This window comes from Blennius ocellaris (genome assembly GCF_963422515.1).
Source record: "Blennius ocellaris genome assembly, chromosome: 19".
NCBI classification, from domain to species: domain Eukaryota; kingdom Metazoa; phylum Chordata; class Actinopteri; order Blenniiformes; family Blenniidae; genus Blennius; species Blennius ocellaris.
Genome location: NC_137668.1, coordinates 11,641,824 through 11,653,977, shown reverse-complemented (window position 1 = coordinate 11,653,977; position 12,154 = coordinate 11,641,824). Strand labels below are relative to the sequence as shown.

Below are 12,154 nucleotides of genomic sequence, written 5' to 3'. Positions count from 1 at the left end.
ACCAGCAGTCCCATGGATACAAGCTTATATATTTATTCCACGCAAAAGTTGAATATTGTTCAATGGAGTTGTTTTCCACTATTGAGGTTTAGTTATAATTGAGACAAAAGCTTTGTGTAATGCTAAAGTTAATAATCGGCACAAAGAGCAGGATTTGAGAGAGACAGCAGCTCAACAACTGTTTCCATTTCTAACAAGATTAAAGAGCTCAAGAAAACCTCAGTGATTAGCACCGAGCTATTAATTGTATCAGCGTTATCAGTTCTAATAGTGCAGCCGGCAAACACAATGGCTCTCGTGACGACTTGGAGGCACTGAAGTCAACCGACTGAATTTGAACGATACGATCAGAATAAGATAGGTCCACCCACCTGCATTTTTTCATTTTGATATATACAGATATCAGCACAGACTCAGACATTATATAAATACAGCAGATCAGATGCGGCATGTTAAACCTCGGCGTGGCAGAGGGCCCTTGTAAAAAGAGCCTGGGGCACCGGTGACGATTGTTTTGAAAAGCACTCAGCTGAAAAGCATTTTGGGATGACAGTCGGCCGACTGAAATAGCACCTGTGGAGGAACACACCACTGTCAGAGCCGGGTGGGTGGGTGGGTGGGTAGTTTGGGGGGAGGGGGGGCTTGTGTACCACACGTACACAAGGCGCTCGAGTATGCGTACACTTACACACATCTCCAAACGCTCCTCACACACAGAAGATGCATAAAAGATTTATCGTCTTTCCTCCGGTGCTGGGAAGTCTCATGTGCACACACATCCATACACACCCAGCAAGAATGAAAATCCCTCTTTCACCAAAATCATTTCGCTTGCATACATGAGCACAACACACACACACACACACACACACACACACACACACACACACACACACACACACACACACACACACACACACACACACACACACACACACACACACACACACACACACACACACACACACACACACACACACACACACACACACACACACACACACACCTGTCCTGGCAGATGCCATAACTGTGTTCTCATGTCTGCTGCTCGGAAGGTCAATCGGTTGTAAAGCTGTGTCTGATTTAATACAACCGGCCGAGATCACACACGCCGGCGCTGATTGAAAATAACCCGACAATGACAGCAATCCTCCTGTTGTCTACTCAATTAAAATATGGTACTTTAATAGCTGGAAAGGACACATCCTGGAATGCGAGTGCCTCCACTTTGGCCTGAGCAAAGCAGTCACGGGCAAATATTTAACATGCTGTCGAGCAAATAAGTTATATAGGCGCAGACAGACGGCAGGGCTCATTAAACACGTGATATTTGGAATAGAAGGGGACTGACAGGTCAGACAGGTAAAGGTACCTTTGTCATTTATCAGTTTTAAAGTCATACACATATACGTGTCACATAAATCTATTCCGAGCTGCCATCCTATAAACAACTCCTACCGTCCATTTGAATTATGTCTAACCATCTTACAGTCAGAGCTTTATCAATAATCAGTGTCCTGACTGAAACCGCCAAACGACTTAATCATCAAGTTCTAAATAGGAGGTTTGAGTTCTCAAAGAACACACATAAAAAATACACTTTTAATTCAAATCATCAAAAATATATATATAAGAAGTGTAAATCACCATGAATTGGCTCAAGAAACATTTTTATACATTTCCTTTGCTTCTGATGTCATCATGTTTTATAAACACCATAATCTGGCTCTCCCATTCATCTCTCCTGCCATTTCTATAGTGGCTCTTGGCATGTGTTTCCCCAGTTTTTGAAAACGACACAAAAAAGACAATAGCTGACAGGTAATTAAAACAAAAGGTCCATTTGATATGTACACGCGATAAAATGACAGCAGAAAAGAATAAACACGCACATGTTCCAGAAAAGTAGAATATACATTTAATTGTTTCTCGCCGTTTTTGTTTGCATCACTAGTTTTGATAAATGCTATATCAATACACTTTATTATATCATTATTACTCTAAAAACCCGAATAGATGGAGGATGTGTGTGCCTGTGGCTTCTTTAGCATCTATAAACTGTGTTGCAAGAACAGAGTCAACATCTGTGTTTCGCGACAATCTGATGACTCAACTTCTACGCCGGAAATAATGATCTTTGAAACGTTAAATTCAATATATTCTCCGCACGTGACGTGAGAGCACAGCTCTACTCGATGAGTAATAACTTTTAAAATGACAAATCAAAGATATATTGGACATTTTTCATCAGTAATTCATGAGACAAATCCTAATCCAGTCACTTAAGCATTATTTTGCTGATGACATGTGCCAGAAGGTTGTTTTTTTTTTTACTCCGCAATTTAAAAAAAAGAAAAGAAAATCAAGGTTATTATAGAAACAAGCTTATAGATCATCTTTCATGCCAAGTCAGTGAAACCATTTTCTAATTGTCTACTCATTTACAACTCTGTCAGTGTCTCTGGCGAAGACTCCAGCTGCCGGATCAATCTATTATCAATTGTAATCCCTGCCATTAGCTCGGTCTCTCATGGCCTCATTAGTAGGTGTGACTAAAGTCACCGTTTAAATTCTGAAACCGTGTCCTGCCCACTGTCAGCCGCCACAGACAAGCTAATGTCGCCAAAATAGCAGCGCTGCTCCCATGTGACTATTTGTTAAGTCCACTCCTATCAGGAGTAAAGCCAGCTCTTTAGGAGGGGGCCATGGAAACACTGCAGCCCCCATTTACCCGCACGCGCGCACGCACGCACGCACACGCACACGCACACGCACACGCACACGCACACACACACACACACACACACACACACACACACACACACCTGCATCTAATTCAGGGAATTGTAAAAGAGACAGCAGCAGCAGATATGAGACCCTCAATGAAAGAAACGGTGGCGGCAGTATTTACTCGCTGTGCGCCACGGCCGCAAATGAGACATGATGGAGCGTTTCAGGTATGCCCATGTCTAATTCTGGGAAGTGATTTGTGATTCTTGAGACAAGAGGGATGATACCGAACTTGAAAAAGGGACACCGGGGTGGGGGGTGGGGGGGGGGGGCAACAATATTTACTTAGACTTCATTACAACCGCACGCACCCGTGGGCACATGGCCGCTACAAGGGTTTAACCTAAACCAAACTCTGACCCCTCCGCACCCCCGGCTCCGTTACACAAGCCCACTTCTATCCTTCACTCTACATGCCATCCAATAATGTCAACTACGAGGATCCCGTCAGGGCTGTTTTTAAACACAAGGACGGGGACTCAATTACAGCCGAACGGCGCTCAGGAGTCATCCTCCATCCTCAGACACACACACCTGCTAATGGCTGTCAGATTTGCTGGCAGGGGGGCGGGGGGTCAGAGGTCAAACCAATCTGCGAGCCACAACAATCAGCAGCTTCCACCCAGCCGTGCTGTTAACATCACTCGATTAAGAGAACATAAACACACTAACACACACACACACACACACACGCGTGCAGTTAGTGTTTGGCAGGACTACAAAACTTCCTCGTTTACGTTTTTGTCCAGAGTAAATTTAAAGACACAGTACACGAGCTGCGCAAAGGTGCGTGCAAATTTAATACCGGCTACATACAGCAACCTTTTTTTTTTTCATCTTTTCGGAAACTTGCATCAAATTTTAACTTTCTGAATTTATCAGCGGAAATTTTTTACTGTGGAATCCACCAATCAGCGATCAATGGGCAACGCGAGGCTTTCTGACGTGGCAAATCCAGTTATCAACCTGGCATAAGCGCATGAATGCGAGCCGCCTGTCTAATATGTGCGGCTCTGCACCGAACTGTTCTCTGGCGAACATACAAAAGAACCAAAAATAACACGGAGGGGTTGAGGGGACATCAATCTGCGGTGGACCCACGGCTGTGTAATCCTAAACCTTCACCTTCCTCTTAATACCCATCAACCCCCCCTTAATACCCACACATACCAGGACAGAGCAGGGCCACAACAAATGGTCCCCCCGACAAAGGGCAGAGTTCGGCCAGTAGCACTTGTGCATGCACACACACACACACACACACACACACACACACACACACACACACACACACACACACACACACACACACACACACACACACACACACACACCACACACTGGTATTGAAACACACACACAGTAGACATACCGGAGAACCACATACATGAGTCAGTAGTGGAGATAAGTGGGGGGCTTTCCCCTTCTAAGTTGGCAAATTTGATCAGAAGAGCCACGGCCAAGGGTCTGTCAGCCCCCCTCTAAGCCCCCTCGTGTAAAGCCTCCCAGGGCCGGGATACCACTGTGGCCCCGCAGCCGACCCCCCCCCCCCCCCCCAGCCATACCACCAGGGGGTTTAGGCCGCAATTTAAAAAGGAGAGTGAGAGAAAGGCGAGCGTTGAGCCAATCAATAAATACAGGGAACATGTGCACATTCACTCCACACACTGGTTTAAACAGATGAACGCTTGGGGGGGGGGGGGGGGGGTTTACACTGCGGACAGAGCAGTGATCAGTGTACGTGTTACAATTATAAAAATAAAAAGCCTCCTAAATCACGACATGAAAGCCGAGTGCAAATGTGACGATTAAAATGGGGGCGGGAGTGCGACCAGCGATGCCCGCAAATACACTAGAAACCCGGCTATAAAATGCCAGCTGGCTTTTCTGGCTCGCGGCAGTCGGAAACTACCGAGAACTACTTGGCTTAACCATCCCTCGACTTCAGGGCTCAAGACAAATCCAGTTATCCTGCCACATTTTGTTGATGCGATTGTGGCTCTCGGCCACTTTGAGTGGATCAGCCGGCGGGCGCGGGGGGGGTCAGTGAGTGGCGGCCGCCAAGCACACGGTCTTCCTCGTAGATTTACATTTTGCTCACCGAGACGAGATGTTTCCCAAGCTCAAATGTCAAAACCCAGATTTCGGAGTGGGATGAATCACCCACGTCGCCTCGTCTTCCAACAGTGGATCTCCCCGTGTTGTGTTGATGAAAACACAAATCCAGCAGTATAAATAGAGCCGTCTGGGATCATAGATACAAAGTAAACAAAACAGTAAGGTCGTGCGAAGTTGGACCCGCTTGCTTCATCAGCAAGTGTCGGTCGCGGCTCAGATGTGACCGATGACCTTTTGATACACGTCGTTCTATAATCTGCCCTATCACTCTTCACTGTATGTGATGTCCTAACGCAGCGAGGTCCCCATAGAAATGTAATCTAATTTGTCTACTGGCCCATCAACACCCTGGGTAACTGAAGTACGTCCAGACAGGCCACCGGCGGGCTGTAAAAGAGATTTCCAAGAAACTAAAACGCTCATTTAGGCAGTTTTCTTTTCTTTCCCCAAAAGATATTTAGCTACAATTAATGATGGAAAAATATATAGTGACAATTGTATCAATTCTATGATACAAAAAAGTAAACTTAATTGGTAATTAGTCTGATTATTTCTTTATTTTCCCCATGTTCTTAATGTGACGGTTCTATTTTCTCATCCTTCATTGGTATTTCTTTTGTTATTATTGCGGATTGGGACAAATTGACGCTTGATTTCCTGACATTTCAAAGACCAAACAACCAAGAAGTTACCAGAGTAAATAATCAACAGATTAGGTGGAAGCAAAACTTAAGTGCCGGCTGCGGCCCACATGATGTAAAACTCAAGGGAGAAACAAAAGTTGTCGAATGATTTTTAAGAAAAGAAATGGGTGATTCCATTAGCCTGATGAGTCCAACGTAATTAGCGTTGGTTTTAGCTTTTTATTTATACAGCGCTAAATACATGTATCGCTGCCTCGCCACTGAATATTCAGGCAAATGATTTAAAATAAGAACAAAAACCATGACAGTGAAGGGACAAATATTTGATGAGTAGGAAAAGTTGGACACAAGGCAAAAGTACAAAAGATTTACCAAAACCACAACTCCAGTATTATTCTTTTTTTCCTAAAAAACACCTTTAGAGTCTAATGCTATGTAAAAATAATGAGAGAATAAAGTTAGACAGTTACAAATCTTAAGAATAAAATACTTTTCTTGCATATGGTCTCCAATCGCTTTCAACTAAATCTTTTGACGTGATCAAGCTTTTTTCATTTCATTTCGATATTGTTACAGCGTCAAACTACGATGAGCTCTAAATTTAATGCCACTGGTTCTTCTTGCACGTGTTTTGACAGCAGTGTGATTCAGCGTCGCGAAAACAAAACATCTCATATGTGCACATTGCGTCTTAAATTAAACATGATATCATTGAGCAATGAGGATTTATTTTCAGACTATACGTCTGGAAATCGAGGTGATTTCCACTTCATTCCCTCTGCTGTTGAGTTCCTAAATGCATTAATTGCCCCCTGTGGGGGCAATTAATGTATTTAAAACATTTTAAAAAATTTAAGTATTTCTAATGTCTTGGTAGGATTTAGATTTTTTTTGCAGCGTAGAGAGAGACCGTCAATGTGGTCAAGCTTACATGCGATATACACAATATGCTCCTAATTTACAGTGGCTGTCTCTTTATTCAGACACGTTTAATCAGTTTTATGTAAAAACACATCTATGGCACCGAGGTGACAATGTCATGTTTCGGCTTTTATTAAGACAAACATTGCAATATAACTTAAAGGCATCTCAATCTGAATGATTTGTAACGAATGAAATTGGGCTGCAGAGTTTAATCCTCATGTCATTAAAGAGGCAAAACTAAGAAAAATGCCTCGTCGCAATTAAACGCAACGCAAGATGACAGCTGTATTTCCTTTAAAAAAAAAAAAAGAGTGGGCTTAGTTGTCTTATCTTAAAGCCGAGTTCAGATTTCAATCCGTTTATCATCAAAACAGCTAGTGAAACTTTTATCTGTGTGTATAGAAAACTCTTGGTCTGCCTCCTCCAGGCCTTCTAAAAGCAGTAAACAGGAATTGAACCTGTCGTGCACCACGTCGCAGATAATGAAAACGCGGCCTAGTTTTTTTTTTTTGTGTGCGAGACCGGCGATGCTCCCGGGATTAAGTAAAGCGAGCGGGAGGTAAAATGTAATTAACCCATCCACCTCCGCCAGTCGACAGACACAGGCGGTTAGTGCGGCGCGAGAGAAACTCCCACCTGCGACGGCGAATCAAATACACAACTTTTTAACAATGTAGCCCCTGTCAGTCCCGACAACGAGCGTGACTGGAGGCACAAATGGACTGACAAAATAACAAACACGCACAGTGAGTTACTGCCCTGCCCTCTATTAGAGAGCACAATGAGTGTGTAAGGGGATCTTAATGAAGGACTCCCCTGAGGCAAAGCCCGATGCCTCTGTGGAGGACTTGTACTGTTAGAGCTCATTAAATGAACATGAGTACTACCACTGACATTGTGTGTGTGTGTGTGTGTGTGTGTGTGTGTGTGTGTGTGTGTGTGTGTGTGTGTGTGTGTGTGTGTGTGTGTGTGTGTGTGTGTGTGTGTGTGGTGTTCAGTTGCAATACCAGCTTTAGCTGTTTATGTCATGCGGTACTCATGCTGCTTTGCACCAATTTGTTGAGCGTGCACGCCCTGTCGTTCCACTGCCGTGTGTTGAAAGAAGCCATTATGCCGACGGACTGTGCGCCCAGAGAGTGTGCGTTACATGTGCGTCCGTGGCGTTTTGTTACCGGGACAAACTTAAAACGCGAATGAGGCCGGCTCTTTTGTTTCAACAACGTAAAGATAAAAGACGACTGCACAATCGCTCTGAATGACGGAAACAAGGAGGAGGAGGAGGAGGAGGAGGCGATGGCGACAGATGTGACACAGGATAAGGCCAGAAAAGAAAGAAGGGAGAAGTCAGGAAAAGAAAAGGAGGATAAATCAGTGCAGCTCACTGTCAAATATAATACAACAGTGTCCTCTGGTGGCGGATAGAAGGAGCGTCGCATCTCAGACTGTATATTATCGAGTTTAAGCGACTGTTTCCACCTTAAAAGCAGCTTTTATCTTTAACAACAAGCTTTAGTTAGTTATTCTGTGCCAGTGGGTTTCCTGAAAACTTCTATGGTGTGGCTCATCAATCGGTATGTCAATATAATACTTTGAAGGCAACATTGTAGTCACTAAAAGAAACACAAAAACCACAAAACTATGTGCTTTTTTTTAAAATTCAGAATATATCCAAATAGCATACATTCCTTACTCACAGTCATGCTGGAACAGACACTGTTAACATACTGTAGTCCTGCAATCTAATGTGTTATTTCCAGGAATGTCCTGATCACATGGGCATTTTTACCCATCGTACTTTTTATGCATTTAAAAACCGAGCACCGTTTGCAACGCGTTTGTAAACGGCCACTGAACAACCTCACTGCAGCAGCGTTGTGGCTAAAACATCAAGCGGTGTTGGAATATAAAGCGGCGGCAGCGTTTTAGGAGCAGGAAGCATCAGATCTTCATTCAAGACAGCCAATCGAAAGTCACATCTATAAAAGTAAACGCGCAATATGTTGTGTTCTGTAACCGGCCAATGCTGCAGCGCTGCACATGCACTGTCCCTTTAAAGGCTGCTGTGTTGACAGTCTTGCTGATGCGACTCACCTCTCGACCCTTGTGTGTGACCAGAGCAGCGAGCGGCTTGGCGTAAAAGCGACTGAAGCTGAAGCCCAGACAGCCGTACATACTGTTGGCCGTGAGCTTCAGGGCCTTCTGACGGATGTCGTACTGCGGGACAAAAGTACCCCGTTTAGAAAAAACAAAGAAAGGTAACAAATATTGTATTTGAAATGTTTCACGTTCAAATTCATCGAAACTCATTTTCTGTTGATTTGAGTCATTTCCAGCACCGCAGTGGATTATATAATCGGTCAAATAAACACGGAGACGTTGTAAAAACTTTGCGCCACTTAACATTATCTTGAGTTTCTTGGCGGGCCGGCGTACCTGCAGGTAGACGTCTGGGTTGATGTCCTGCTGTTTCATGAGTTGCTTGACTTGTTTGCGCCGCTCGACCAACTTCCTAATTTCCTTGGGCAGGATTCCCATTTCCAGGTTGGGGTCGGGAATCTCCGGGATCTCCTCCGACTCGTCGTCCTGTTGACAAAGAGACAAGAGTTAGAAATGTACAACGTTCATCAAAAACGGGGACGTACTTGTTAGAAAGTCCCCACAAGTCGTGTCGAAATCAAGTACAGCGGTGGTAGTTTGCACTCTGGCCTCATCAACTTTCTCTGAGGCACGTATGGGTTTTTTTTCCAGTTTCCTCACAGTCGAAATCCACATGTTTGAAGTTAATTGGGGACAAAAAATTACCCACAGGTGTAATTGAACAAGGCTCTCCATATTTGCAATGTGACAGATTCTAACACTGTCTTTTCATCTCAGGCTCCTGAATGACAAGTGTTTGCACCTCGCTCTTCTTCTTCTTTGCATTGTACGCCTCCCTCTGCACCGTCGTGAAGCAGATGTTGAACTCCTGGATGATCGAGGGATACAGACTGTTGAAGTCGAGCAGCAGAACGAACTTATCGTAGAAACCTGCAGTAAGAGGGAGAGAAGTTATACGAGGATGACGTTTCCAAAAAAATAAAAAATAACACACAAAGACCGGGACAAAAACACTCACCAACTTTTGGATCCAGCACCAGACCACCAGCGTAGGCGGCTTTCTTCTTCCTTTTGCCTTTCCCTGCATCCACGTCTTCTTCACCTTCCGCCTGAAATGAACCAGGAGCAAAAAGCCAGATTGGTTAAAGGAAGAACAAGGAAGAGAAAAGCTACGATCGGGGCGTCTCTGTGTGTGTTCACCAGCTCCAGCTGGGTCTTTTTGAAGGAGGGTTTGTCGGGGACGATGTAGTTTTTGTCGTGGAAGGCGTGGAGCAACAGAAACTCATTCCTCTCGGCGCGGCCGCCCATCAGCGTGCGAGACTAAAGGGACGAACCAGAAAGACAAAAACAAATATGCTTTTTAGTCAAACCCGAGTCGGCACGGCGTGCATGCAGCAAACACGCCGTGACTGCTTCACGGCGAATTCAAAGGCGGGACTATCGAGGGCGTACCATGACGTTTCCAGCGATGTTTGTGATCTGCAGCGCGAGCGGCAGCACGTTGAGCTCACACATGAGCTGCAGGATCAGCTTGGCGTCAGTCCACGTCAACTCCAGCAGGTAGAGCAAGTGAGGAGAGTCACTGCCACACAAAGATTTTCCATGACTTTAGGAACATCCACCTTGATAAACTGTTTGAGATGGCAGGTTCACTTCGATTTCACTTTTTCCTCTCGGGTAAAAAGGGTATTTTTAACGGCAGTGACAAAAAAAAAAAAGTCTCTCAGTGTTCATTAAAGCCAATTCACCTGTAGAGGTTTTTGATGTCGTCCTGTGGGACTGTGGTTCTCTCCATCTTCAGCACCTGTGCAGTGAGCTCAGTCAGGTGGTAGCTTTTACAGCGGATCAGCTCCTTGGCTGAGATCTCCACGTCGCACACCAGACGACCGCAGGTGGCGTTCTTCTCTGCAAAGCCACTACGACCCTACACACACACACACACACACACACACACACACACACACACACACACACACACACACACACACACACACACACACACACACACACACACACACACACACACACACACACACACACACACACACACACACACACACACACACACACACACACACATTACCAATGAGGCCGCGTTACAAGAGCAAAGCTAAATTAATCAAATTGTCTTTTCTTTTTTACCCCTAATTTGGGCATATTAGCCCTCCTGAGGCGTCCGATCTTTGACCAGTGGGGAACTTTGCAGACGGTGATGCGCTGCAGAAGAACTTCCAGATCAAAGCCGAAGATGTCATGACCCTAGTTAAAGAAAACAAAAACAAAGCAAACTGAAAATGTAAACATTTTCAATAAAAACGAAGGATGGGCTGATACTTTCAAAGAAAAGATTTCTTCACCATCACAGTTCTAAATGCCTGTGTAATGAATGCTCATAGTTCATGTAAATAGAGCATTTATATCACGTCACAGCAATAAAGTGATCAAAATGACGATTTATGCGCTCAAGGATTGTTCTATCAGAAGACATAATTACAAACCAACAGTTTCCACAACACAGAATCGAGTCACTCTTCCAACTTTATTTCACATGTGGCGTGACCAATAAACAGCCTTGGTCTGTGGTAAAGGGTCATTCGCACTCTGAGCTTGTAGCACCATCTGTTCTAGTCTTTGCATCGTTTTCTCCTTGATGAGGATTGAGGCGCTCACCACCAGCACGTCGGGGTCGATCTTGTGCATCTTCGCCAGGAAGAAGCCGAGCAGAGTCCGCTCCGTGGCGGCGATCTCGACTTTCCCATTCTGACCGAGAGGACCACACAATCGGTTATTTTCCAACAGTTTAAGTTTCTTGTGTTTGACAAGTAAATACCGAGGTCCTAAAACCATGCAGACACTCACCTTCTTCCTCACGGCCTCTTTGAAGTCATAGGGGAAGATGCAGTCGACTGGTTTGCTGATCACTGGAGAAAAACACAGTTAACACACCTTTTCCCTTTGCTGCATCGCTACAAATAAAATATTCTAATTAATCTCCAACAAGTTCATGGTGTATAATTCTGCACTTTCGCTGTTTCCGCCAGTCAACAGTAAATATCTCAAATGGCTGTGAACATATATGAACATGTATACTTATACAGCATAGGTGCTTGTGCAAAAACACAAAATGACAAAGAGAACAAAACATCGAGGTTAATGAACATGAGTAAATACATATTTAGAAAGTGGAAGCAAGCTAATAACAAAAGGTGAGAAAATGTACAAAATGTAAAAAAAAAATGGTAGAATGGAATTAAAGTACATTTGACCTGAAATAAAGATAAAACTCTGAACAGAAAGTAAACAATATATATATATATATATATATATATATATATATATATATATATATATATATATATATATATATATAAAATCCATCAATATTAAGCTATAAAACTATGAAGTTGCAAACTTCAAAAAACAGTACACGAGAAGAAAAAAAGAAAGAAAGTGAGGACACCTACCACAGAAATGAGTCTGGTAGGGAGGCTGAGGAGCAGCTTTATCCATGTGGAACCGATAGTGAACCAGCGCAGCGAGGGACACAATCTGCAGAGTGGAAATCACAGCGTTCACTCTCC

The 12,154-nt window shown here is 44.0% G+C and overlaps 1 protein-coding gene across 1 annotated transcript in view; it reads right to left on the bottom strand.

The window, feature by feature from the left end:
* Positions 1–12,154, bottom strand: part of pola1 (polymerase (DNA directed), alpha 1) — a gene marked incomplete at its 5' end in the record, with an annotated part of 63,120 nt that overhangs the window by 45,245 nt on the left and 5,721 nt on the right. The window contains 11 exons of the mRNA XM_080515296.1: positions 8,568–8,690; positions 8,910–9,059; positions 9,376–9,503; positions 9,592–9,682; positions 9,774–9,893; positions 10,026–10,155; positions 10,322–10,497; positions 10,716–10,832; positions 11,244–11,333; positions 11,433–11,494; positions 12,038–12,122. Coding sequence (XP_080371422.1) covers positions 8,568–8,690; positions 8,910–9,059; positions 9,376–9,503; positions 9,592–9,682; positions 9,774–9,893; positions 10,026–10,155; positions 10,322–10,497; positions 10,716–10,832; positions 11,244–11,333; positions 11,433–11,494; positions 12,038–12,122 — 1,272 coding nt within the window. The remainder of the gene's footprint in view (positions 1–8,567; positions 8,691–8,909; positions 9,060–9,375; positions 9,504–9,591; positions 9,683–9,773; positions 9,894–10,025; positions 10,156–10,321; positions 10,498–10,715; positions 10,833–11,243; positions 11,334–11,432; positions 11,495–12,037; positions 12,123–12,154) is intronic.